This window comes from Ochotona princeps, chromosome 6 (assembly GCF_030435755.1).
Source record: "Ochotona princeps isolate mOchPri1 chromosome 6, mOchPri1.hap1, whole genome shotgun sequence".
Taxonomy (NCBI): Eukaryota; Metazoa; Chordata; class Mammalia; order Lagomorpha; family Ochotonidae; genus Ochotona; species Ochotona princeps.
This window is the reverse complement of record NC_080837.1, coordinates 12,370,562-12,398,131: the sequence shown is the minus strand read 5'-3', so window position 1 is coordinate 12,398,131 and position 27,570 is coordinate 12,370,562. Positions and strand designations below refer to the sequence as shown.

At 47.3% G+C, this 27,570-nt stretch overlaps 1 protein-coding gene, 1 long non-coding RNA gene and 1 pseudogene across 2 annotated transcripts in view; 2 read left to right on the top strand and 1 right to left on the bottom strand.

Annotated features, from left to right (window-relative positions):
* Positions 1-3,897: 3,897 nt before the first annotated feature.
* Positions 3,898-7,318, top strand: LOC131480439 (large ribosomal subunit protein eL36-like; annotated as a pseudogene).
* Positions 7,319-20,426: 13,108 nt separating this feature from the next.
* Positions 20,427-23,522, top strand: LOC131480523 (uncharacterized). The gene is made up of 3 exons (XR_009245584.1): positions 20,427-20,575; positions 20,696-20,799; positions 22,723-23,522. It is a non-coding gene; the product is annotated as an uncharacterized LOC131480523 (long non-coding RNA).
* Positions 23,523-23,610: 88 nt separating this feature from the next.
* Positions 23,611-27,570, bottom strand: part of LOC101517949 (holocytochrome c-type synthase-like) — a 91,813-nt gene continuing 87,853 nt past the window's right edge. Inside the window, exon 7 of the mRNA XM_058665607.1 lies at positions 23,611-23,629. Coding sequence (XP_058521590.1) covers positions 23,626-23,629 — 4 coding nt within the window. The 3' untranslated portion in view covers positions 23,611-23,625. The remainder of the gene's footprint in view (positions 23,630-27,570) is intronic.

Below are 27,570 nucleotides of genomic sequence, written 5' to 3'. Positions count from 1 at the left end.
GGCTGGGGCATATTTGTCAAAACATGAGCTATATTGGGGCTGAGACCCAAGTCTAAAGATAAAGTTCATTTGTGTTTCATATAGAATTTTTACACATAGACTGAACTAATTTTATACAATATTTTTAAAAATCTGGATATGGAATCATCTAACCACATCACCTCCGGTGTCCTGAGTGCTCAAAATGTTAGATTTTGGAGGACTTTGGATTTTGATTTTCACATTAGGTGTGCTCAATTTGTATTACTTTTTAAAACCATTTACAAAGCCTTTATTTAAAATAATGTATTTACTGTGAGATAGTGACCTAGCTATGTTACTAACCTGGGATTTCTGTTACTGGCATGAACTGAATGTTATTTTTCAAGGATGTATTTTTATTACAGATGAGACCATTTTTATTTATTTCAAGTCAAGTGGACAATGGCAATAAAAAATAAAAAATACAAAGACTTGGCCGTCAATTTTATTTTTAAATGCTTTTGGAAGAAAAGAGAGAGCTAAACCTACTCCTGCTGGCCATTTGATCATTGCCACCAAATTAACTCATAATGTATGTATATACCGAATATGTATTATACATGTAAGCCACAAATATTTTAGACATGCTGGATTTTTGGACAACTTGGTATTTAATCGCTTACTATTTAAGTATCATTTTCAGTCCCATTCCAAGCCAGCACCTTGGAAACTTAAGTGCCTGGTTGCAGGTCTGTGCTTTCTCACAGCTGTGTGACCTTATACAGATTGACCGCCTCTGTCCCTCTCCTGAAACAGGCAGATGAGGATGACCTACTTCTGCAACACTGTGGAGGAGGTTCAAGGAGCTCACATTTATAAAGCACTCAGAGTGGCACCTGAGCATGCAACGACTGCTCAAAAACGTTATCTCTGATGATGCAGATCTTTCTCGTGCCTGACAGTTGAGTACAATTCCATTACACAAATACACCTGAATTTCCCTAGCCCATGATTTTGGATAGGAATTTAAATGTGTCCATGGTTTTGCTCTTACAAGCAGTGACACAGTGAATGCTCTTGTGCACATTCAGGCTTTGAGTTTGAGTGGATAAATTCCTAGAGGAGTGATCACTGGATTATCCAATAAGCACCTAGAAAGTTCTGTCCATCACCGAATCACCTCCACAAAAAAGTGGTGATGGTGCGCATGCCTCCTGTCACTCCTTTCTTTGCTTTTATCAGGTCTGGGGGTTATACCTTTTATTATTGCAATAATAATGATAGAAAATTAAAAACAAGGCTCTATTGTTGTTTTCATTTACTCCTAGAGTTGTCAGTGAAGCTGAGTATCTTCTTTTCCTGTGGAGTCATCTGTGTATGTATATACGCTTGTATATACATACATACATATGCATGTAGGGTTTTTTTAGGGGTGTGTGTGCATGTAGGTGTGTGTTGCCCATCTTCCCATTGGTGCTGCTTCTGATTAGTTTATAGGATCACATATTACATTATGAGAGTCTCCGTTTTCCTGATAGAATGTATCACAAGCCTTGTCTCCCAGGCTTTTACTTGTTTTGGTTTATTTCTACTGCCTTGGACAATGCAGTTTTGCTTCTTAAAAATTTTTAGAGGATCAAATTTGCCAAACATCTTTTGTTGCTTCTGCAATTAGTGCTAGACTTAGGGTTTTCTCCACCCAGTATTAGACAGACAAAATGTATCAATAGCTGAGCAGATAAATACAATCTTTTAATTGCTGTTTTTATGCTTGATGCTCAGATTTCAAAGGCATGTGGCATTTGTTATTGTGCATGGTTTGAGGTAGGTGCATAATTTCATCCTTTTGCACACAGATAATAGTCTGAGTCCCAATTTCAAGTGGTTTTGGCCTTGGAATGGCTCACCTGTAAGACTCAGAATCTCTGAGCCCAGGTTGGTGCAGCCCAGGAAGGCAGGCAGGCTGAGAGGGAACACATTCCCCTCCTGCCCTGTTGTTTATCGTCTCCAGCAATAGCAGGTGTTCATGAGGCTCCTGACTCAGACTGCAGGGTCTGGAAGGCAAGCGGACTGCCGAGGGAGCTGTGAACACTACATCACTTGAACACAGCATTACGGGAATGGTCAGAGCCTGAGCTATGGTTATCCTGGGACTGCAGTAACTTATGTGCCCAGAGAAATCATTTTCCTGGAAGATGCATTTTAGGCAGCTTGGCGGCTCAGGTGCTGCTTATATCATCCGGCACAGGTTGCTGTGGATTTACATGTGCTGGCTCCCCACAATGGAAAGAAATCTAATTACTGGTAGAATAACTTACAGGTGAGGAGCCCTCCAGTGTGCACCCAGCCTGGCTGTAAATCCTCAGAGTCAGATCCTGCAGTGTGGGAGCTGGCATTTGAACCCTCGAGTTTGCAGTTTAGAGGCCCTTGTGCCACCTACCCTGGGCATGGGTTGTAGAGCAAGTTGGCTTCAGGGACCCCTGGCTTTTTGTGATCACCTATAAGGCTCTAGCCTTCATCTGATGTTTTCCTCTTTCACTGCTCAGTGTTAAGCCACATCCCAGGAATGGTGCTGCATGCTTTCACTGCATATCCCAGTTTTCACAACAGCCCTGGCAAGTGAGAAGCTGTATTTCCATTTTACAGTCATGCAAACAAGATCAAAGAGGCTAAGTGACTTTGTTCTACCTCCTTAGCCATTCCCCATGACCAAGTGCATGCCCCAGAATCCACAGCTATGAACGTGGCTGTAGAACTCAGGGTAGGTGTGAGGAAGCTGTCCTGGGCCTCCCATTGAGGCCCCTGGGAGACTCCCAGGGCTTTTCTCTACATTGACTGTGGTGCAGCCTTCCCTCCAGGGACACAATGCGTCAGCCGGCCTGGTGTACACGGCTGCCCAGAATGTTGCTCCAAGGTTTTACCAACACGGCAGATTGCATCCTTCTATGGTTCTGCATGAAGGGAGAAAGCATGTCTGCCCTTAGCATCAGCAGTTAGAGCAGGGCACAGTGTTGTGTCCATGTGTGTGAAAGGTACAACTTAAGTTACCATCTCCAGAGCTGATTCCATCCTGATGAAAATACCTTCAGAACAATCTAGATATGCGAATAAAGCTGCAGTTTTGATACAACTGGGAGCCTTAACATCAAAGATGAATTTACTTCTTAGTATGCTTGTCTGGATGGATTAGCATTGAGCTGTTGGCATTTGTATAAGTAATAAAGGCACAGTTCATGTATTGTCCTGTAGTTATTTCATAGGTTTTTATGCCTTCATTTTGGGAAAATCTCCAAATCAATTAATCTTTATAAAATGTGTCCTTTTGACAATAATTATCTAAGAATTTTTTAAGTAAGAAATTTTAAGGACTATGCAAAGCGAATACACTGAATGCGCTTTCATTTTTAAGATACTTTAACATATACATACAATTGAATATTTTTTTCAGATATCATTTCAGCAAGTTTTTTGAGAAAATATTTTTAAAACTTACTTTTAGTTATTATTCAAAAGGCAGAGATACAGAGGGAAAGAGGAAGAGACAGCTCTTTCATCTACTGGTTAACTCCCCAAATGGTCATAAAAGCTGGGACTGGACCAGGCTGAAGCCAGAAGGCAGGAGCTTCTTCTAAATCTCCTATGTTAATGCCACGGGTGCACCATGTCTCCTATCCCCAGTCCCTCAGCATGAGATGAACTGGAGGCAGGCGCACATACCCGGGAAATCACTCATTTCCCAACGCTGCTAACAAAACCCCATGACCTCGTCACATGGCCCCTTTCCAAACATCATCAGTTCATGTTTACCATGAAGTGGGCTGAGAATTTTTACATATCATTCCCGCCCCCGACCCCCACTCCGCTCCCCTGAGCTAGTTCTATTATTTCCCTTTTTATAAATAAAAGTTGGAAACTTAAAAAAAAAAAAAGTCTTCCTCCTCGGGTTCCGGTGGCGAGCGGCAGCCATGGCTGTGCGTTACCCCATGGCCGTCGGCCTCAATAAAGGCCACAAGGTGACGAAGAACGTGAGCAAACCGAGGCACAGCCGGCGCCGCGGGCGGCTGACCAAACACACCGAATTCGTGCGGGACATGATCCGGGAGGTGTGCGGCTTCGCCCCCTAGGAGCGCCGCGCCATGGAGTTGCTCAAGGTCTCCAAGGACAAACGGGCGCTCAAGTTCATCAAGAAGAGGGTGGACACGCACACACATCCACGCCAGAGGAAACGCGAGGAGCTGTCTTCCCAAACGCATTCACAGGGAGTTGCATTGGAAGCAGGGCAGCTGGAATTCCAACCAGCAGCTGAACGGAATGTAGCTGTTGCAGGGCACACCTTAACCTACTATGCCCCAATACTGGCCCATTATGCTCTCTCTCTCTCTTTTTTAAATATCCAAAATTGCCATAAACTCTGAAAGACAAAGTATGTCATAATTAACAAACATTACTATGACCAAAAGTACTTAAATAACAAAAGATGAAACGATGAAGATGAAACCTATTAAGTTCTTTAAAAATGTTTCAGAGGTTAAATACTTCATGCAAATACAACCTCCGGCTTTAGCATTCAATGTCCATCTGCTTGCCAGTGTTAGGAACCAATCTTGTGCTTTACACATATGTCTTCAACTACATACATAGAAATCTGAGAGTAAAACGGATCACTTACTATTGTAAGATATTCTTGGCCATCATGTGCAAATGTTGTGAAATCTACTCATTCTTACCTCCACAACTAGGAAGTAGAACATGGAGAGAAGTAAGAAAATGAATATTTGGCACTTTGGGGAACAATAATTTATTTTGCAAGAATCAGGTGCATCCAAACTGAGAGGAAGGATTTGACAAATTAGTTGATGTGCCTTTTCTGTATCTAGAGAACACATCTGCTCAAATTCCCTCATCCACAATGCATGTCAGAGGTGGGCAGGACACAACTTTTGTGGGATTGTATATGGTTTTCTAGAAACTAAGGCAAGAGATGTGCATCAGGTTTCCCTAGGACTTCAATGTTGATGGCTGTGAGAACTGCTTTAGGCTTAGAGGTTGTGCTGGGTCAACAGCAAGTTTCTGATCTCTAGTGTCAGAGGTGTGTGTGAGGGGAGGGTGGTGAAAGAGAGAGAGAAAAAAACACAGCAATCCTCTGGTCCACATTCAAGTGCTCACAACAGTCCCAGAAGCTGGAAGATGAACATTCACCCTGGGTCTCTTATGTTCATGGCAGGAATCCAATCATCTGAGCTGCTACCACTGACTCTCAGGGTCCCCATAAAGAGGAAGCTCGATGCTGGAGCTGGGCATTGAACCCAGGCACTCCAGTGTGGAACTGGGTTGTCTCAGCTGTGCTCAGCACAATGCCAAATGCCTGCCACTGCACTGACTTAAAGATGTTTGCTAGACATTAGTCTCCAACCAAGCCCTTGAAGAACCGCAAACAAATCACTGGTTTACTGTTCTGTATATACTTCTCTAAAACAGGATTAAAGCATCCACTTTCAAACAATACATCTGGTCTGCCCTTGGGCAAAAGCATCTTGTCCCTACTTTCACATCATTCTTTAAAAGCACTCTTTAAATAGGAAACATAGGCCTGTGTCTTAAAAATGATGCCTCAGAAGGTACAAGAGGATTTGTGTCATTTTTTTATTTTAAAAGACTGTTATCAGCATCCAATTTAAAAATCTCTTCATGCAAAAAACAAACAACACATCAATAGTGCAGGGTAGTTTGTAATAAGGTCTGTTCCTCATGTACATTATGAAGGTTAAGATTTCAGAAAAAGGCTCAGCAAGAGTGTTGTTCTCACTGCCTGGGGAAATGGAGTGCACTCTTTGCCAAGTATAGCTAAGTACATGGTCATGTGAGAGGTGGTTGGTGTGGGTGAGCAAAGCCCTGTCAAAATATGGCCAAGGAATCATTGAAGACTATAGGTTGCTGCTGTTCTTGCTTGAACTGCCCCAGAAGCAATGGATGACTGGAATGGCTAACACAAATCACTAACAAAGAGCTGCAAAAGACTCTGCTGGGGACAAACAAGGCAGGATGGTGGGCATATCTGAGCAGCTAGCAAGTATATTTAGGAGGCTTGAGGAAGGAAGCTATGCCAGACTTGTTCATTGGTTGAACAAAGCTTCACTGAGTCTTGCTAGGTGCCCCACATAGTACCTAGTAGAGAGAGAAATACATTAGCTTGCTATTTAAGGGACTCCCTACCCCTCTTGGGAAATTCTGCCATGGATGCCTTCACCAACTACACTGGGCAATTTTCCAAGCAGGTCACAGCTTCCTTGTACATAGGTTTCCAATGGTGGTGGTAGGGAGTTGCGGCATATCAAGTTAATCTACCTTCTGCAATAGTGGCATGTTATACGGGTGCCGATAAGGGTTATGGCTGCTCCACTTCTGATTCGGCTCCCTGCTAGTGCACATGGGAAAGCAGTAGAGGATGACAGAAGTCCTTGAGAACCTGCATCCATGTGGGAGACCTGAACGAAGCTGCTGGCTCCTTGTTTTGGTCTAGTTTAACCCTGGCTATTGTGACTCACTCTCTCTCCCTGCAACACTGCTTTTCCTGAGGAGGAGGAGGAGGAGGAGGAGGAGGAGGAAGAAGAAGAAGAAGAAGAAGAAGAAGAAGAAGAAGAAGAAGAAGAAGAAGAAGAAGAAGAGGAGGAGGAGGAGGAGGAGGAGGAGGAGGGAGAGGGAGGAGGAGGAGGGGAGGGGGAGGGGAGGGGGAGGAGGAGCACAGACTATTACAAGTAGGTGCTCAACAGGTATTTGTGAAGTACTGAGGATATAAACAGAGGAATTGAGTTGGTCCCTGTGAAAAAGCAACTAATACCCTCCCCAGAATTCTCACTGTTCAACCCTTGGGACTTGTGAATATGACTCGATGTGGCAAAAGGCACTTCACAGCTGTGATTAGGATAAGGATTCTGAGGTCGGAAGGTTAATCTGGATTATCAAGTGGGACTGCAAAGAAAGGAAGTAGCAGAAGGAGATTTAACTGCAGAGAGAAGGGTGCCACACACAGCAGCCTAGAAGCAGAACGTGGAACATTCCACTAGAGCGTTCTAGTCAGCCACTAGAAGCTGGTGGCGGAGATCAGGAACATGTTCTCCTAGGGGCTTCCCAAGGACACACAGCCTGCTGACATCTTGTCACAGTCCTCTACGAGTCAGCTTGGATTCCGAGCCCCCAGCATTGTAAGAGAGTAAGTTGCTGCTGTTTAAGCCACCAACTTTGTGTTGATTTGCTGCAGCAGCCACAGGAAACTAATACAACACTGATTTTGAGAGGTACTGGCAAAGGGAGCTGCAAAAGTTGTGAGGTCGATGCCAAGTACATTGGAGGAGTCTAGGGCTTTGAGTGGATTCCACCTAGGTTACAAGCAGAGCTTGTGAGGAAGATGACTCCCAGTTGGCTGTGCAGAACAAATTGAAGGTAGAGAAGCCAGAGGCAGGGAAGTCTGCCAAGAAATTCTTGAGGCAGCTCAGGCGTGCAGGGGTGAGAGCCAAGCCCCCCAGGATTAGTCATGGAAAGGAGAGAAGGGGCCAGTACAAAAGAAATTTCAAAGGCAAAATTGATGGGGTTTAGTGAAAGATTGAATATAGCAGATGAAGGAGAAATTTTTTGCAGCTGTTCCAGTAGATACTGGCAGAAAGGGGAAGCTGGAGTATCGGGGTGGTGGGATATTTTTAAATGTTTCTAACAATGGCAGGTTCGTACCACCTCAGTGCCACACATTGGGTTGTCCTGAAAGTCAAAGAAATAGCCGATGGATGAATAATTCCCATGGTTGGCACCCGCTAGAGGAAAGCACTATGCCAGGGCTCATTGTTATTGAGTATGGAAGAGTTCTTTCTAGCTAACCTATTGAGCTGTAGCCTATTTGCTGCTGTGGTCTACATTCTCAATGAGACGGGCAGGACGACCTATGGGGTAACAGGGAGAAGGAGAAGAGGGAACCATATCAGGTCAAGCACACCACGATTTGTCCTTGTTGCCAACTTGCTGGGGCACTGGCCACAGCCCAAACAAAACTGCCAGAATGAGGTTTATGCCTTCACAGCTCCAACAACAGGGCCCTGTTTCTGGTTTCATGCTGCTTGCCTCCTTGGGGATCTCTGAGAGGGAACGGTCAGTCTGCCAAAGAGGCCAGCGGGCTTTGGCATTTTGGGAGAAGGCACAGCCAGCATTTGGTGGGTCGAGCTGGAATTGCATTTGGAGACTATCTGACTTAGCAGCCGGCCCTGGGCAGAGCAGCAGTCGGCTGTAGAAGCACTTTGTATGAGACAATGCCTCCAGACTGGAAGGAATGATGGCAGGGTTGGCCCCAAGCACCCTGGCCCCATCCCTACCCTAGGGTCAACAACCCCCACTGGGGAGTTCGGCTGTGACTGCAGCCCCCAGCTGGGCTGGACAATGTGCAACAAAACCATAGCTCGAAGCCTTCCTTTGTACTGAGGTGGCTAGGGCCCAGTGCTCATCTTGGACTGATAGAGAGAGAGAAAACAAAAGAGATTCCAGCACTTTCTATTAATGATTTAATGTGCATCTCCTGGTGTCAGACACCTGTTAGATGCTTGGAATACTCAGTAAATAAGAGACCCCAGCTTTGTCCCCATGATGCTTATAAACATGATCAAAAACAGACTTTGAAAAAGGCCTAAGTGGAAGCTTGAATCAGAACCAAATCTCCATATTTTCCTAAATGATTGTACTGGCAAACAAGCATATGCTGTTTGAGCCCAACCAGGATTTTGCTCTATTTGAGTGTCTCTTCTTTTGGGGGCCTCGAACAGTCTACTGAAGAGCAGCAATGCTCATGGCCCGCCTCTTCTGACAGTCTCTGGAGGAACCAGCTGAGACTGTGGAGAAATCAATGTTATTGCCCTGCTTTCCTGCAGGATTACCTTTCCCTCGGCCAAGCCCCTTCACACACACACTGGCTCACTCCACCATGGACTTGCCAGCCTGTGCCAGGTGTGGCCCAGGTTTAGTCTTTTGTAGGGGTGCTGCCAGTCCACAGCTGCGCACCATTCATTAGCGCTGCCTCGTAGCCTTGGCTTACTGGCATGGTGGGAATGGCAGCTCTGGTGAGACAGGCAAAAAAAGAGTGAGGGTCAGCCTGCAGAAGAAATTGGCTTCAAAGTCCAGGGCTGGATGGCGACAGAGCTGGTGAGGAGTGGGGGGAATCCAGAGACTCGTAATAACTTCTTCTCTAACCACTTTCTCCAACACTGGCCCGCCCAGTCACTTAGAACTTTCTCCACAGGTGAGATGAGCCATTAGAATTCAGCAAGTGCTTTCCCATCCATCATCGTATTGGAGTCCCATGGAGCCCCTCCCTGTGAAATAGGCTTTTTCATCCTCATTCAGCAGACAAGGAAATGGAGGCCCAAGAAATGTCAGGATTTGTCCCAAGTTACACAGCTGGTGGGTTGCCAAATTGAAGACTGAACCCAGGTCTTGCGGTTTCAACATTGATCTTCTCCTCTCTTTGTTCCTAGTATCTTGTCCCCCTAAATCACACACACCCCCTACTCAGAAAATAATTACGTTAAATGAGAAGCAGAAATGTCTTTTCTCCACTTGAGGGTCTGGCAGCAGGCAGCAGACAATTCTCCTGAGAACACTTTGGGATTTCCAGGGGAAATCTGACCATCACCAGCATCCAAAGACACTGCAGTGGTTTCAATTAAGCATCTGAGTGCTCTGGTTTCAGAGGCCAGGCAACAATGGAGGGTGCTCTGGGAGAGAAGGCTGACCTCTCCCAGACCCCCTCTGTTCTTGGCTAATATGTCAATAGCCTCTTAAATGGAACGTTATGTGTCTGGGATTTTATTGTCAAACCCATCCCTTTTTGGTAGGGTTGGATTTTTTTTTTTAATCTAAACTTGATTGCCTCTCTCATTATCAAAGCCACCGTCCATCTGTTTCTACTTTCTTAAGGGCTACAGCAAGGAGCAGGGCTGGAACCATGTTTTTACTTGAGGTTTCAGGCTTCCCCCGCCTCCCCCTTGTTGAGTGTTGTTCAAGTTTTAATGTTGTCACTGCTATATGATCTTCCAGTAGTGGGTGGCCTGGCTGTGCCATTTGAAACTGATTTGCAGCTTCATCTGAGACGATCGTCACTTTAAATTAATTAACCAGAGCGCACCAAAAAATTATATGGTGGGAGTGGAGAGGAAGGACATGGGGTGGGAGGAGTTCTAAGCTGCAGGTTTTGCCGGAGCTGGTCCTTGGTGACAAGGGAGAGTCTTCGCTTTCCTCTCACCCACCTTCAGGGACACACATACACACACGTAAAACATGGGGTGTGTTGATTGTGAAAGGTTTCTTCGGAAAGTTAAGAATTCTGTGTTGATTTTCACAAAACCAAACTGAAGCTGTGACTGAGGAAGAAAGGTGCGTGGACACCTTCCTGGCAGTGGGGACTTGTGCCTCACCAGAGAATGCTGGAGATGTGGTGAGGCCAGTGAGTGGGCAGCCTCAGGGCATTCACACCTCCTCTCACTCTGAAGTAGTTCCCTCCTGCCAGGCTGCAGGCAGGGACTGTCACCTGTTCCTCTCATATTTGTTAAGTGTGGATTGACCTCTTACAATGAGGCAAGCACTTGGAGGGAAAGAAAAGCCCTCGAGAAGTTTATCGTTTCCTCAACACGACAACCAACATTTGTACAGCTCTTGAGAGTCTACAAAGCACTCTCACATACCTTCTCACCTTGACCCTGTGGAAAAACACAGTATTACCTCTCCAGCTGACAAGGCTCAGAGAGGTCTGGGGGCTGGTCCGTGGCCACACAGCTATGAAGCGATGGAGTAAGAACTAAAAGCAAGAACTTTGCTCAAATTGAGTCCTCTCCCCCACAGATGGACAGGATAAGCAGAAAAACAAGGGCAGAAAGGGCATTATACCTTGGAGAGTCACCACATAAATGTGAGTGGGGAGGGAGGGCGGCGGGCCTCTTATTTTTCAGCAATAGAATGTTCTCTCTGCTGAAATCTTGAGACATGAGCTGGGGCCAGAAAAGGCAGCTCCTGGGTAGCTCTAGGGAGTTCTGGGCCCTCAACACAGCATAAATCCGTGACAAAACTATGCACATCATCTCTGGGCTTGATTTGACTTTTTGAAGCTGGAGCACAGAGAGTGTTTGGGCGGCAACAGATTATAAACTCTCTGCTCTTACATGCCAGCAAGGATCTGAAAGCAATTTGCGAGTCGTTAAATGATGCTTGCATAATGCCTGGCTCATACCGAATATCCAAAAGGCACTGGCTGTGATTGCTCTTCTCCAAATCCTCTCCCTCCTCCAATCTCAGAGTTGGAAGGAAGAGACTGTAGACACAATGGCTGGTCCCTGATCCAAACCAAAGTATAAGTGTCTATTATGGAATTATGCAATCGATCGAAACCGCTAACACTGAGCACTTACTGTGTGGTAAGTGTTCTTCCAGAACTTCCAGCAAATTAATTCTTGGGACAACCCTATGAGGTCTTTGATTACTCAATTTGACAGACGAGGAATCAGTTGTAAAGATCAGAAAAATCCTCTTGCTCAACCGGGACTCAAAACCAGGCAGTTTGCCTCCTAGCAGGGGCATTTGGCCCTGATGCTGGGCGCCTCTTGCCCCAGCCCCTCCTTACATTCTAAACAAGTGGGTGTCTTGCTCTGGCTTGAATATCGCAGTTTGAGAGACCACCTTCGGTTTCAAAATCGGGTACTTGAAATAAGAAACTTCTTTTTTCAAAGATTTCCGAGGCAGAGCAAGGGAGGAAAGACAGAGTACTCTTGTATCTTTCTGGATGGGGCAGAAGGCAGGAGCCAGGAACTCAATTAAAGTCAGCCACATGGATGGCTGGGACCCAACTACCACAGCTATCAATGGTCCTCCAAGCGTCTGTATTGGCAAGAATCTGGAGACAGGAATTTGGGTTGGAAATTGAGCCCAGGCATGCTAATAGGAGATGCTTCTTTACCAACGTCTTAACTGCCAAGCCAAGTATACCACCTAAAGAAGCATCTTTATATTGAGGAGACAAAATTCTGCTTCCTGCCGTCTTTGCCCATTGTTACTGATTCTGATCGGCGTGCCCAGAATAGCTTCAAACTCTTACAAACTTCACTACAAATATACCTGTTACAGTAGCCTTGAGGTCAGAGATGATATATTTTCTCCCAAGCGCTGAGGGATGCTAATGCTGCCACCAGGGTCTATACACTGAGGACGTTCTAGCTCAAGAGCAGAGAGAGATGCAGTTGTTGCCTGTCTCTGCCTTGTTGAACCGGGACACATCCACAGCTGTCTGTCCAGGCATTGCCTCCAGCTGCTTTCATTGCAACAGGAAGGCACGCAGCCGCCGCTGAAACCACAAGGCCCACAGAGCTGTCAGCTGTCTGACCCTTAATGGTGAAAGTTTGCCCATCCTCAATCCCCTTGCCAGCCTTCACATTTTGAAAAGTTCCTTTCTGTTCTTTTTTCTTCCCTGTCCTTCGGGCCTTCTCAATGCAGGTTCAACAGCTGTATTAGATGCCCTTGATATGCTGGTGTCTAACTTCAGATTGGACATGAAAATTCTGTATTTATTACTTCTAAAGTCTATTTTTATTTTTATATATTTGAAGGGCAAAGTGACACAAACACACACATGAGGATGGAGAGAGATTTTCCATCCACTCTCCAAATGCCTACAGCAGTCATGGCCAGGTGGAAACAGAACCCAGGAACCCCATGTGCATCTCCTGTGCAGGTGGCAGGGGCCAAACTACTGGAACCATCATCCACTATCTCCCAGGTGCATTTTGGCCGAGTACTGGATCAGAAACAGAGGCAAGACTCCATCTGAGTCATCGCGATATGGAAACACAGGCTTAAACTTCCATGTCACAAGGCCTGACCCAAGATCTCTCTTTGAGGATGAGCCTCTCCCCTCAAGGACACCTCACCCCCTAGCACCTTGCTGCAGCAGTGGACTGACTACTCCCTCTGATTCCAAGATGAACCTTCTGTTCACATAGGATCAGCACTTGGCCTCAGTGCCGAGGGATGCCCAGGGACCTCATTACCCACAATGCTCTTCTGACCTTGGTATGCAGAGACATTGCCAGAGACTGGGCGTAGTGGAGACGCATCTCCTTTTAGCTCAGGAGTGGAACTTCAGAGACTTGGCCCTTCCACCAGGCAAGCTAAGAACCTCTTAACCACGATAATTAAGGATATGCTTTCAGTATACTTCACATTTGTTTAAAAAAAAATGTCTAGCATACCCTCAACATCATCCAATAGAACATTCCAAGATAAAGGTGATGTTTTTATGTGTAATATACCATCACAGCCATTAGCCACATGCAGCCATTGAGTGCTTGAAATTAGTTAATATAACTTAGGGACCAACATTTTATTTTAACCAAGCTAAATTTAAATTGTCATGTGTGACTAGTGGTCATCATATTGAACAGACAGCACAGGGTCTGGCTCTGGCAAGAAACTCGTTCATCAAACTTACCAGATAATTAGACTTTAAACCCTGGTGACTCTTTGAGCCCTGGTCACAAGTTTCCTTGTGGGAAGTCACAGCTTGGGCTATTAATTCTTAATCCCTGGTCCCTCTATATAAATCAAAGCACTGAGGTGGTGATTATTTGCGGGGAGGGGGGGCAAAGAAGAGGACAGTGACATTTACTGGATTCAGGAAGGACGAGAAGGGCAAGGTCATCTATGCTGGAGACAAAAAAAAAAGCAAACAACTTTGACAACTTTGTCAGACTGGGACCTTGGAAGTGACCGATCCACTTGAAAGAAGGTCCTATCAGTTTCTAATGGTAAACCTGACACTTCAAACATGGGAAGGCAGGGCAAGAGGAAAGAGAAAGGAACAAGAGACAGAGAGAAGTATTCGTTGACTCTCCAGGTATTTGTCATCTAGTTTAGGAAACAAACTCACAGCAGCAGAAACAATGGGAGAACAGCAGGTGCTGGGCTGTAGCACTGTCCCAGCCAAAGCCAGAAATTTCCAGGACTGAAGGATGTGGAGTATCGAAGAAATTTGGAGAAGCAAGAGTCCACTTGTGGGGCCCGGTGTGATAGCGTAGCGGTTAAGATCTTCGCCTTGAACGCGCTAGGATCCCATATGGGCGCCGGTTCTAATCCCGGCAGCTCCACTTCCAGTCCAGCTCCCTGCTTGTGGCCTGGGAAAGCAGTCGAGGACGGCCCAAAGCCTTGGGACCCTGCACCCACGTGGGAGACCTGGAAGGAAGTTCCTGGCTCCTGGCTTTGGATTGGCTTAGCACCGGCCATGGTGGCCACTTGGGGAGTGAATCATCGGACGGAAGATCTCCCTCTCTGTCTCTCCTCCTCTCTGTACATCTGCCTTTCCAATAAAAATAAATAAATCTTAAAAAAAAAAAAGAGTCCACTTGTAACAGACAAGAAACAGGTGTCAGTGGACTGGAGGGAAAGGAAAGGCACGCCGAGCAGAACGAGGTCTTGAGAAAATGTGCCCAGGTGGGGTGAGAAGAGATGGCACATGGGAAGCAGATGCTGCCTCCCAACAGCTGGACAAGAGAGAACTGATGGGGTGCACTGGGAGGGGCAGCCAGGCTTGGGGAACCGGGAGGCACAAAGGCAGGGCTCTGAGATTCAGAGAAGGTCCAGGCAGGGTTCATTTAGGGGTTAAGATGCTACCCAAGAAACTTGGATCTCCCATGGGAGTGCCTGGGTTCAAGTCTGCTAATGCCAGCTTCCTGCTAGTGTGCTCCTTGGGAGAAAGAAGGTTGTGGTTCAGGCACTTGGGTCACTGCCACCCACTGGGGAGATTTAGATTGAGTTACAGTCTCCTTGCTTCAGCGTGATCCAACCTTGGCTTTGCAGCCATTAGAAGAATGAACTATTAGATGGAGTACCTCCATCTGACTCTCTGACTTTGTATGTGTGTGTCTCTGCTTTTTAAATTATGTATCTCTATATTAGGTATCTAGATAGAGGGCAGGAGCCAAGGTATAAGCACTGTGGGAATAGGGTTCTGGCATTGTTTCTGTGGAATTCAAGCTCATATGCCTCTTTGAACAGGCAAATGGCTTGGCCAAATCGCTGAATCACTCTTAGAATGGCCTTAAGATACAGGCATCAGCCTCCTGCCAGCTCCTGCTACTTGCCTTGTATCCTTTGTATGCCTTTCCCCGAAGTAAATAATCTTTAGTTTTTTTTTTTCCCCACAAACTATCTGAAGCACTGCTGTATGCCCCCAGAATACAGACATGCTCAGGTCCCAAAAGAAGGGGCCCAACCCCCAGGTGCAGAGATGTGAAGACAAGTTTCACACTGAGCCTGGGCACATCACATTGAGGCACATCGCACCTGCCAACAGCATCTCCAGCCCTGATGTCAGCCTGCTCCTTTCTGGTAACGACACCCAGAGTTCCAAGCAGAGTGGGTGATCCTGCATTAGAGTCTTTGGCAGTAGGAAGGCTAAGTACACCCCCATTTGAGGCCCATCTGTTGCACTCTTCTCAAATCTGGGCACCAAATGTTTCAGACTTTTGATCCTGGAGTGATAACAGAACTGTGAAGAATGGAGAGGGGAAGAGGGAAAGCAGAAGGGTCAAATCTTGAGAAAGTTTTCCAGGGTGGAGGACAGGACCAGGAGAAGAAGGGGGCCGTCAGTGGCCTCCCAGCGCTTCCTCCATCACATGCCAAGAGGAGTCAAAGGCATCAGAAAGGCACTTCCTCAAATAGTACTTATTTATCAGTATGTGCCCTTGTTTAAAGCAGAACTTCAAATCTTGGCCCCAGAGAAACAGGGATTGGAGAACTTTTTTGCTTGGGGGAGGGCTACTGTCCAATGCATTGAAGGATGTTCAGCACCATTCCTGGCCCCACCTCATCAGACGCCAGAAGCACTGCCCAAGTCCCAGTTATGACAACCAAAAATGTCCCTGAATATCGCCAAACATCTCACAATGGGTAGAATCGTCCTGGTTGAGAACCACTGACTGACATCATCAGTAGAAATTCTACATTAGATGGAATAAAACAGATCTCTTTCATGGATTACCTTTTTCTCCATCCACTTCCCTACAGATAAAGTTGCTTTCAGGTTATACACGAAGTGTGCTAACCTGAAACTCCTGAAATAATTCAGTGGTCCCCTGTCCCCTGGACTCCAGGGATATCTCTGTGTGTCTAACAGGCTGTCAGTTGGGTAGCTAGGCCCAGGGGACAGCCACAGGGCTATCACCTGGTTCGAGAGTCTTCACATCATGGTATGTATCAATGTCAGTGACCTCCGGCATGAATGGGTCACGTACTCTGTTTCCCTTCACTGCGTTCACAAGAAAGTAATCCAGCCAGGGATCACCCTTACTGTCTTGCATTACACACTCTTGATCTATTTATTTACCCAATAAATAGTTACTGAGTTTCTACTAGAAGGCAGGTGCCATGCTGGGGATCAGGGATGGAGTTGTGAATCCGATGGCTGCAACTGTACCTTCCCCAGTGGACAAAGGCGTAGACTCTGAACTCAGACCTATTCCTGTCATCTATAATCTTCAAAATTTGGGGCAGATTTTAGTTTATATCTCTCAGGCTCAATTCCTCTTCTGTGAGACTGAGATCATCGTGGCTCTCACCTCCAGGAGAAGCGAGAATTAGCTGACGTAAAGCATAAAAAATGCTTAGTGTGGTGCCTGGCACAAGGTAAGGTAAGAAAACATTCTCTCTAGTGTGGGTTTGGTCATTCTTTCTATTATGAAGACATTGCAGTCTTGTGGGAGAGACAGATTAAACCTGCAACTACGTAAAATACAAGTGTCCTCGCAGACAGGCAAGAGGGGTAAGGGAATGAAGTTCAAAAAGACTGCTGTCAAAGGTGAGTTCAGATATAAAGCATCAACGGGAGTTCGTCCCTCCCCTCTCCCTGTCCTGCATGGGGTCGTGGGAGACTACTACAAACAGAGGGAGAGCCGGAGCTGCTGGAGGAAAAAGATCTCTAAGAGTGCTCAGTGTGGATGCTGGGATGTGAGCTGGGAGTATGCTGATCCATCCTGGAGAGCCACAGAGAGGCATTTGAACTTGACCCTAGGGAAACGAGAAGCCATTGAGGAGTTTCAGTTTTCTGATACTTGTGTGACCAGAGTTGATTAGGAAAGTTCACTCTAGCTGGAAAGGGAAGAAATGATCCCAGAGACGAAACTGGCCGTAGCTGCGGTCTCCCAGAGAGATGTGACTGTGGCCTGGCCCAGGAGGAGCAGTGGCCACAGAAAGGTGGTCAGAGCAAGACTTGTTCCTAAAATGTTCAGGCACATTAGGGTCAACTACCATGTGGAGATCAAGTGAGTGAGGTGTTGTGTAATTAGAAACTACCTTCTCTCTCACAGTTGCCCCTCATGGAAAACTATGAATGTACCTCCCTGCCCCAGAATATCAATGAATGAATATCAGGGCAGAGCCACAAGACATGCCTAGGCTCCAGGGGTTGCCATCTGTATAGACGGTGCAGAAATTAGATCCAGAGTCTGCAAAGGCAGGAGCTGAGAGGGCCCAGATCAAAGGTTCCAAAGTTCTCCTCGAGGCACGGAAGGCTGGCTGATGACAGATGAGCTCACACAGGTAAGGCGTTGGTATGTAAGGTGTTCTGCACATGTCCTGGGTTCCCATGTTTGGATGAGCACAAGCCCCACGTGCAGAAGGCCATCTCAGAAACTCAGAGCAGTAGTGTGGGAGAGCAACAAGCCAAAGTTTCTGAACACCAATTTTTAATGTATATTTAGTTCCCATATTGTTGTGAAATGTGAGTTCTCATATTTTAATTTTTTACTAAAACATTCTGGTTAAGGCTAACATTTCTGTGTGGATCAGCTTTTCATCACTTTGAGTGGAAACTCTGAGAGACATGTGTCAGGAAGGTAAAGGCTTATTTGGATTTACAGTTGAGACAGTTCACAGGTCCAGCCCAAGGTCAGCTGACCCCATTGGTTCAGGAGGAAGAAGGGTCACTTGGTGAGCCCGGAAGCAGAGGGCCACAGGGGTCAGGTGCAGCTTGTATCAACCCTCTCATGACCCCAGCAACTTGAAGACCCCCACCACGCTCACCCCCCCAAATGACATAATCATATCAAACATCCATCCTCCATTCATCAACTATTAACGTAAGTCCACTGCTCGATAACATTAGGGCTTTGGGTTTACATTAGAGCTTTTTGTGACTCTGGTCCAATCTTACTTGCAGCTCCTTCACCGTGGTCCAGAGGCAAGTAGTGTTCAGTGTCACAAAAACAGTGTTTCACCTTTTCACTATCTTTTACATGTACACATGTACATAATTGGAGACAGTGTGTGGAGAATACCATTTCATAGGGTCTGTCACTCGCTTTCTTATTGTTTGTTATTGCTCAGCATAAATGCCCACCACTTACAATTCACTTTTTGTCACTGCTATGATCCCATTATTTTCCTTCACCCTCCCTAACTGTACCACAGTGCTACTAATTTTTGATTAACTTAGCCACAACCTGATCAGGGATGCTTTTTTTTTTTTTTTTTTTGGTTAGAAAATTCAAAGCATCTTAACCTTTAAGACTAGTCAGGGTCTAATGATGTACAACATGTAACACAGGCATTAACTGTTAGTCATTAATATTTGTAAAGCCAAATGTACCATGCAGAAATCTTCAGTTTTTTATAGCAAGCTACATTAAAATAAGTTAAACCAAAAAAAAAAAAAAAAAAGAATAGTCAGGGTCAAAATGAAAAATGGGAGATGGTGTTGTGGCTCTGTGGGTTCAACTGCCACATAAGGCACTGCGCTTCATTTCCTTTCATAGTGCTGGTCCCAGTTCCAACTGCTCTGATTAGGATTCGGCTTCCTGCTAATGCACTTGAGAAGGCAGGGGAAGATGGACCAAGAAACTTGGGCTCCAGCCACCTAGGTGGGTGATCTGAATTGAGTTTCTGGCTTCCTCTTGGCCCAGGTTTGGCTGTTGTGGCCATTTGGGAAGCGAGCCAGCCAATGGAAAATCCCATGCTCGCTCTGGCCCTCTCTCTTTTAAACAAGCAAGTAAATAAACAAATACGTCCTTTAAAAATCAGGAACATTCTTCAAAAAGCTCAAGCTCAGGTCTGGTATGGTTTTGTCCAAAGCGGCCTAGAAGCCACAGGGAGCCGAGGTGAGTCTCCAACCTCAAGAGTGAGGATCGCATTGGGGGTTAAAGTGATGATTAGAAAGAGTCACAGTGAGCCAGAAGCAGGGCAGAGAAATTGCTTCCAGCTTGTTCATGCTTGGTTTGACTGCCACCACCCGCTGAGGAGGTAAAGGAGGTTTCCATACCTCCTCTTGAGGGTGAAATTACAGCTCTCCACTGGGGCTCTCCTGGATTTCTCAGCTCCAACCCAGAGACTCCCTCCTCCCATGCTGGCAGAGAGAAGGCAGAGGCGGGAAGGAAAGACCAATAGCTTCTGTAAACATTCTCATCCAGCCGTGGCTGGCCGGCCTCCTCACCCACTCACACCTGCTTCCTTGAGTGCTGTTCACGACCTCATCAGACCTGGCTTGCAGGTTGGGCTCCTCTTCAGAGCACACCTGAGTTGGGAAGGTTTGGCTCAAGTGTTTCAGACAGTGTGCCAGGTCAGAAGCTACAGAAACCAACACAAGACTAGAGATGCTAGGGCTGGACCACAGGGGCTCCCGCCTGGCCTTGCATGTACGGAGGGCAAGTTGTTACCACAGTCTCACCCCAGCGGTGCCTGGCATCCCAAGCGCAAATTCAGTGTGTGTTCACAGTTTTCATGTTATTTTACTGAATTGCCCTCTAACCTCATCAACCTGAAATTCAGCTGTATAGAAGGAGTAAGTCACGTAGGACACAACACTCCAATATGGATATGTTGGGCAGCAGCAGGGTTACTGTGGGTGTGCAGTGAGAATCCACAGAGAAGATTCAAGGAGCTGGTCTGGGCAGCCCCTTCACCTCCAAGTCCTGCCTTCCATCTCCAGTGACCTACCCTCTCAGGGCATGCCTACTCCACTATAGACCTGGGACCCCACAGTGCCCTTCCCTCCTCCCACAGCTGTTACCACGCCCTGCCTGAGTGTGGACATGCTGTCCACTCAGGCATGGGGTATCAGGAGGCTGTTCTTATGGCCAGCAACAGAGGTGACTGTACTCCAAGCCTCAGTTTTCTATGAAATGGAACGACAACTATCCCTGTGCTGTTGACTAATGAGAAGATCTAGGTTAGATGCCGTGGGATTAGCCCTTCAAAAGGACAGGCTGATCACCACAACCGGAATCGCTATGAGTCATGAAGACTGTGAGTAGCAGAATCTGTAATTTGTGCCCCAGTCTCAGAACCAGGCTGAAGCCCAACAGTCCCCTCCCAAGACTGAGCGCTCATTACCTCAGGCTGTTGCTGGGCCTCCAGGGTCTCCCCCAGCCCCTCAGCACTAGGAGGATGAGTGGCCGTGAGGGAGGGTGTGGGTGACCAGTCACATTCCCCAGCAGTGCTCGGTGTCTGTGACAGCCTGCCCAAGGCTGTCCCAGGCTGGGTCAGGGGCTGCAGCCGGCAGCCCCAGGCAAATCTCCAACACGGGGGTTCCTCTACCACAGCCTGGCTGGTGAGTCACACCCCCACTTCCTGCTCCTCAGCCCTGCTCCTGGACCCCACCACAGCCTGGCCTCAGAGCCTTTCAGATCACCTCAAGAGAAAAGGCCAACAGCCCTTCACTTCAACACAGGAGGCGGTATGGTCAAGCTGGCCAGAGACCACAAGCCCTCTGCCCCTGCTCTCTAAGCAAAGCTGAGGAAGCTACATTTTCCTGCAGCGGCCTTTGCACACCAGGTCAGAAACTTTCCTAGCCTTTGGCGGGAATCACCAAGCAGCATCCCTGTGGGCTTGACTCGCGAGGACGGAGTGCGGAGTGCGAATGGTACGGCAGAGTCCCGCGTCCCAGACCCAGGGTAGCAGCTGTGTGGGGCGGGTGGCGGGGAAGACCCTCTGTCGCCAGCAGGGAAACAGCAACCACAGCAAGTGGGACCCCGCCGCCTCTGCGCGCCAGTGATTCTCCCCCTTCCCCCGCTGGGACTGCCACCTGCATCCCTCCCCTGCCTCTCCGGGCATCCTTGGCCCAGGCTCCCGAATCTCCGGCCTACCCGTCCTCACGGCGCTCCCACGGTGGCCCCTTTATCTTGGTGCCCCTTGGTCCGCAGGTCGTGCCGGGATTGCAGGGAGTCGCGCCCTGACGCAGCGGCCGGGCGCCTTTGCTCGGGTGCGCAGCGCCCCCTGCGGGCCGATCGCGCGTTACCGTTCCCGCCCACTCGGAGCCCAAGGAGGATGAAGACCCTCCACAGCTGTGAGTGTCTGGCTTCCAGCCGGGGTTGGGCACTTGGGAATCCGGGTGGCTGTCACAGGCCGGTCACCTCCATGAGCCCCGCTCTGTCCAGAGATGGAGAACCCCGACTCCCTTAACAGTTGTACGGACCACAACAACTGAGGCAGCGTGATGGGCAGTGCTTGTTCTCCCCAGGACCAAGCGCCCTATGTCACCTGGGGTGCCCAGGCTCCCCCAGCATCCCTTTCCTGTACCTCCGCTCTTCATCCCTGACCTGTGCAACCGCACGTCGCTGCTGTTGAACTCAGAGAATCCCCCAGCGATCCTGAACCCACAACCCGAGACTCCCAACCCCTGGGAGACAACCATAGTCAGCTGTCAGCAACAGCAGCATGACCCGGGAGAGTTGGGTGGACGACACCGTACGTGACGGTGGACGGTTCATCTGCCCTCTGGAGACTATTTCTTCCTCCAGGAAAAGGAGATCTGGTTAGATCGGCCATGTCTGCCTTTCAGAAACCCTTCCACCGGGTGGAGCCATCGAGGTGTGGCCACTGTGTACCCCCTCCTCCCTGCCCCCATGTGAGCTGAACCAGCCCCACACTGCTTCCAGAGGCTGCCAGATGGACTGTGGTCTAACCAACTCACCTTCTGCCTCAAACTCTCCAGCCGGGCTATCTGCCACTGCTGGGTCCTGCACATCCTGTCCCATCCCTTCCGAGACTTGATGCCTCCATAACACCAAGTGGTGTGTGCTGCACTTCGCTTTCAGGGCCCCGTTTCCCAGGATACCCTCTCCCTGTTGTGCGCTCACACCGCAGCAGTGCCTCTCCCACACCCGAACCAGCCTGTCTCAATTCGGAGCTCCAAGCTCCCTATTGCTGAAGCTGCCGCTTCATGTTCCTGCTCTTCCAACCATTGTCTGTCTTCCTCTCTAAATTGTGCAGCACTCCTCAAGGACTGTCTCGCACATCTCAAATAACCCAGCTGGCTCCTGGCATCTCCCATCCCACTTAGCTCTAGCTGAGATGAGCTTTGCCGTGGACACGGCTGATTACCCACTCAATGGCCATTCTCCAAGTCTTCCTTAACGAAGATTCTGCGCTCATTCAGGCAGGCAATATGCCTTGCTGAAGTGTTCTTTCCAGGCTCTCTTGCAGCTAGGTGTGGCCATGTGCCCCACACCTAGCAGAAGTCCATGCATGGACCCCAAGGAAAGCTTTTCAGAAAAGGATAGGTTTCATTCATCTTTATCCTCTATCCTTTCCCAGAAAACAAGCAAGGTGCCCCAGCAGCCATTCTACAGCAAGAAAACAGAAGCTTCCTGCTAAGGTAGAAAAGCAAGCCGAAGGAACACAGGCCCTCTGCCAACACCACTTTTTCAGCCGGCCCCCTGCCTGTTTAACCTTACTCTTTGGAGGTTTTTCTTTCAGTGGCTGCCAGGGTCATCCATGAGAGAAATACGATCTTCTCCCCCTGGGGAAGTTCACCACCTTCCCCAGAAGATGTCTGCCAACAGATTTGCATTTTCATGGTCACCACCAACAAGAAGCTCCTGCTCATTTGTCTCTGTAACCCTGGAGCCTGAAGTGACAAGCCACCAGCTTTCCATTTTTATATGTTACAGGAAATATCACAGAGGGAAGTGGGTCTGAAAATGTTTTCCTGTAAAGCTGCAGAAGTAGGCATGCTGCATTGCAGCATCTCACACTAACTTCCTCACGCTTGGCCTTCGGTCACTGACCCACACTGGGGAACAGATTTTGTCTACGTCAGTTCAGGTGGACCCCAGCCTCACTCTCCCTTGCTGTCTGCAGTCTCCTCTCCCCCTCTCCTCCAGTCTTTCCTCCCCAGTCCTCAACCCAGCAAGAACAAGCCCTTTCACATGCTTATGTGCAGCAACTTAGCTGTCACTTCTGTGACTTGGACTGCTGCATACACCTTCCATCATGTGTGGCTCCAGAGAGCTGCTCCTGCAAAAGGGATTCTGTTACTGGAGGTACTGGAGGTTGCAATCACCACTTTGACACTCCCCTCACATTCGTCTGCTTTATTCTACTCCATGACGGCAAGGTGTCATGGGGTGAGCTGGGCAACCCTGAGGATCCCCACCCAGTATTCAGCTGTGTATTTGAACGGGCACCCTGACTTCCATGTCAAAGGGATAAGTCTCCTGAGAACCATTCAGGTCAAGTGAAAGGGAAGGCTGGTGCTCAGGTCAGGTAAGCCTGCGGCAGACAGATCTGTGGGCTCTGGCCAGGTGCCTGTCAGCTGCATGTGCTGGGCTCCGGTTCCCCAAGGTGAACTTAGACTGAAGTTAGAGGGAACTTTAATTCTCATCTGTAAAAATCAAAAAATGACCAAGAATGATAAGCTTGCTTTTATAAATCAGGGTTAAATTTTCATTCCTTAATCTATGCCTTGTTTTTCTCAGTCTTGGCAAATTCTATTTTTATTCATCTTTTCTAAACATTATTTCTTTTACCAACTTCTATATGTTTTTTAGAGAAATTAACATTTTAAACTATTTTTGAAAGTCTTTCTGTATCAATGAGGTATATAATAAAATATGTACTAGATACACTATTCGCTTTTTAATTTTAGTGTCTATTTTTATTAATAATAATTGTGCATGTGATGTTTCAATACATGTATATGATGTGTACTGATTAAATCAAGGAGATGGAAATTTCCTTCTTTGGCATTGCTTTATGACTGGAATTGAGTCCCTCCCTTGAATCAGCACACGCAGCATACACTGGATGCTTGGGATGGTCTTGTCACTGTGCTCTGTAACACTAACAACTTATTCCTTCCACGTAACACTGATTCAGTGCCCATTATTCAAACTCCTTCTCTCCACCACCCTTCCAAACTGTAGTAATCACCATTATGTATTCTATGTATTTGTTTTAACTTTCTTCATTTATTTTTATCATCGTCATCCTTCATTTTCTGATTTTCTTGTAACTCCTTAACTTTGAAGCTTGGCTCATTAGCTTTTAAGCTTTCCTCATTTTCTGTAGAAGTATTTAATGCTATAAACTTCCGTCTAAATACGAAAGGACTTCAAAATATTCATAACAGATGAGATTAAAAGGCAAGTTTATTTGGTGCAGTTTTTTAAATTCCTGTTCAGTTTTTTCTTTTTTTAAATTTTTTTTAAGATTTATTTATTTTTATTACAAAGTCCGATATACAGAGAGGAGGAGAGACAGAAAGGAAGATCTTGCATCCAATGGTTCACTCCCCAAGTGAGCGCAATGGCTGGAGCTGAGCCAATCTGTAGCCAGCAGCCAGGAACTTCTGGGGCTCCCATGTAGGTGCAGAGTCCCAAGGCTTTGGGCTGTCCTCAACTGCTTTCCCAGGCCATGAGCAGGGAGCTGAATGGAAAGCATGGCCGTTGGGATTAGAACAGGCGTCCATATGGGATCCCAACGCATTCAAGGTGAGGACTTTAGCCGCTAGGCCACCGTACTGGGCCCTATAGCCTACTTTTCTTGATTCCCAGCTTTTTGTTTTATTTTTTGTTTTTGCTTGTTTGTTTTTTCTTTCTTTCTTTCTTTGTCATGTCTGAAGTCTGATATCCCAGCTGAAGTCACAGTTCTTCTATAGAAAATTTTTTATTTTAAAATTTTTCTTTCATAACAAGTCATTAAATTTGCTTCCCTAATTTTTTGTCTTAAAGTGACTTCATTTTATTCTTAGATATGAAAGATATTTTTGGTGAGTGTATAATTCTTTTTAGTTTTTTCTATAGAATACATTTTCTTTTTTTAGTTTATAACTTTTAAATTATTATTATCATTTTATGATACAGTTCCATAGGCCTTGGGATTTCCTTTACCCCTTACTCAAGTCCCCTCCCCACCTCTGCTGAATTCCCCTATGTCATTACTATAGTATAGTTCTTCATAAACACTCATATGTCCATCATTGCGGGCGTGGACAATGGCAGACAGCCCAGCATCCTATTGTCAAGATATAGTAAACAGTTTCATTAGTAGTCCATCTTTGATCTGGAAGTAGAGGTACCTTCTGCATTGAATCCTCACATCTGGATATGATAGTCTTCATTACACAGTTACCATATGTCCCCTTAAATGAAAAGCCACAATACAAAATCAACAACAGAAAGAAAAACAGAAATTTGCACTACCATGAAGTTCTCAAGAGATTTTGATAGTTCAACAGTCCCTAATTGCTGTCAATCCCACCACTCCAATTGTGATGAAATCTCTCCAGAATCCACTGGCTGCTATGTTCCACCTTAGAGTCTCCATCTGCCCAGACATTCACTGCCAACTCTTGGTTGGAGTAGTTGACCAATTTGTTCTGTCCTCTGCCATGGTATCAGGTGTCCTCTGAAGGCTCCAGTGACTGCCATATCCTCCATGTGCATCTGGATATGCTGTCCACTCCTCCGTCTGAGCCACTGAGGAGGTCCAGTTCTGACACATGCACTCCACAGTCAGACATAGAACCTACAATTCTCTCCATGCTTGGGGTTCTGAATCCAGTGGTTCAGTTGGTAGGGAATCACCAATGAAGCCTCACCTCAGGCCATCCCAGACCTAATTCTTGTGTGTGCTAATGCAGGGTCCGGCACAGTCCATCACCCAAATCAGCCTATGCACACATTGGTAGTTGCAATTGTTGGGTCAGTTCTGTCTTCAGCTCCATGTTTTATGCAAACCAATGGGTGTTGGAGTCTAGCCTGATCCTGCCCACCACATACTTGGCCTTCGTGCAAACCAGTGGGAGCTGCAGCCTAGTCAGAGTGACACTCAATATCCCCCACCAGGTCCACCCCCTATCCTGGTCCCCATGCTCACCAGTATCTACAGCTGACTGGTCCCATCTGTCCCATATCCCATTTGGTTCTTGTACATGTTGGTGGGCATTGAAGCCTAGTTCATCCCAACCAGCCCCACCATCCAGTCCACACTAGTGCCAGCAGGTGCCACCATCTGTCTTGCCATATCTGCGCCTGACAGAATTTACCAATTTACCCCTGTGCCAGCATCTGCCAGCTGATGCTGCAGCAAAGCCCAAACCACCAACACCCACTCTGGCTTATGCATGTACCAGAAGGTACAATGATCCCAGCCTGGCTTTTCCCTGAGCCAGCTCACATGTAGGACATCAGATGTTGTGGCTCTGCCCGGGTTGGTCTGCCCCCATCCCAACTCTCATGCTCACCAGTGGGAGGTAGTGGCCGAGTAGGGGGGCCCCCGCAGACCCCCCCTCCATTGGGTCTGTCCTAACCACCCCACCTCCCGGCTTTTACATGTGCTGGTTGGGTGCTATGGCCCAGTCTGACATAGCCTGCCTCACCTCGGCATTTGCCAGTGGGTGCTGCAGCCTGGCCAGGCCCAGCCTACCCCCAATTCCAGCTCACGCTGGTGGGGGCTACACCCTAGCTCAACCCTGCCACCCCCCACTCCCAGCCCTAATGTGGACTGGCTGGTATTGAGTCCAGACCTGGCCTGACCCATAATCCATTTTGACACTCGAATTTGCCAGCAGGTGATATGACCTGACCCAGCCTGGTCTGCCCCCAACCTGTGCCAAATGTATGTCGGTGGGTACTGTATTTTGGCTTGGTCTGGGCTGCTCTCTGTCTTGGTTCTTGCACTCACCTGCAGGGAGTGTCCCAACAGAGGATTAACCAAGCTCCTCCATCTCTCCCAACGCCAGGTTTCGCTCACACCGGTGGGTTCATGGACCAGCCTTATTTAGTCCAGCTCCTGTCCCACAGGAACAGTGGCCTTTCCCGACACGTCAGGGACGCCCTGTCCTTCACGTCCAGCTTTCAGTGCAGAGTTCAGTTTTTTCTGATCTTTTTTTTTTTTTTTTTTTAACTTTGTTTGGTGTGTTTCTTTTTTTTTTTTCTTTCTTTCTCTCTTTTTTTTTTTAAAGATTTATTTATTTTATTACAAAGTCAGATATACAGAGAGGAGGAGAGACAGAGAGGAAGATCTTCCGTCCGATGATTCACTCCCCAAGTGAGCCGCAACGGGCCGATGCGCGCCGATCCGATGCCAAGAACCAGGAACCTCCTCCGGGTCTCCCACACGGGTGCAGGGTCCCAAAGTTTTGGGCCGTCCTCGACTGCTTTCCCAGGCCACAGGCAGGGAGCTGGATGGGAAGTGGAGCTGCCGGGATTAGAACCGGTGGCCATATGGGATCCCGAGGCATTCAAGGCGAGGACCTTAGCTGCTAGGTCACGCCGCCGGGCCCTTTTCTGACCTTTCTTAACCCATTTTACTATGACTTGA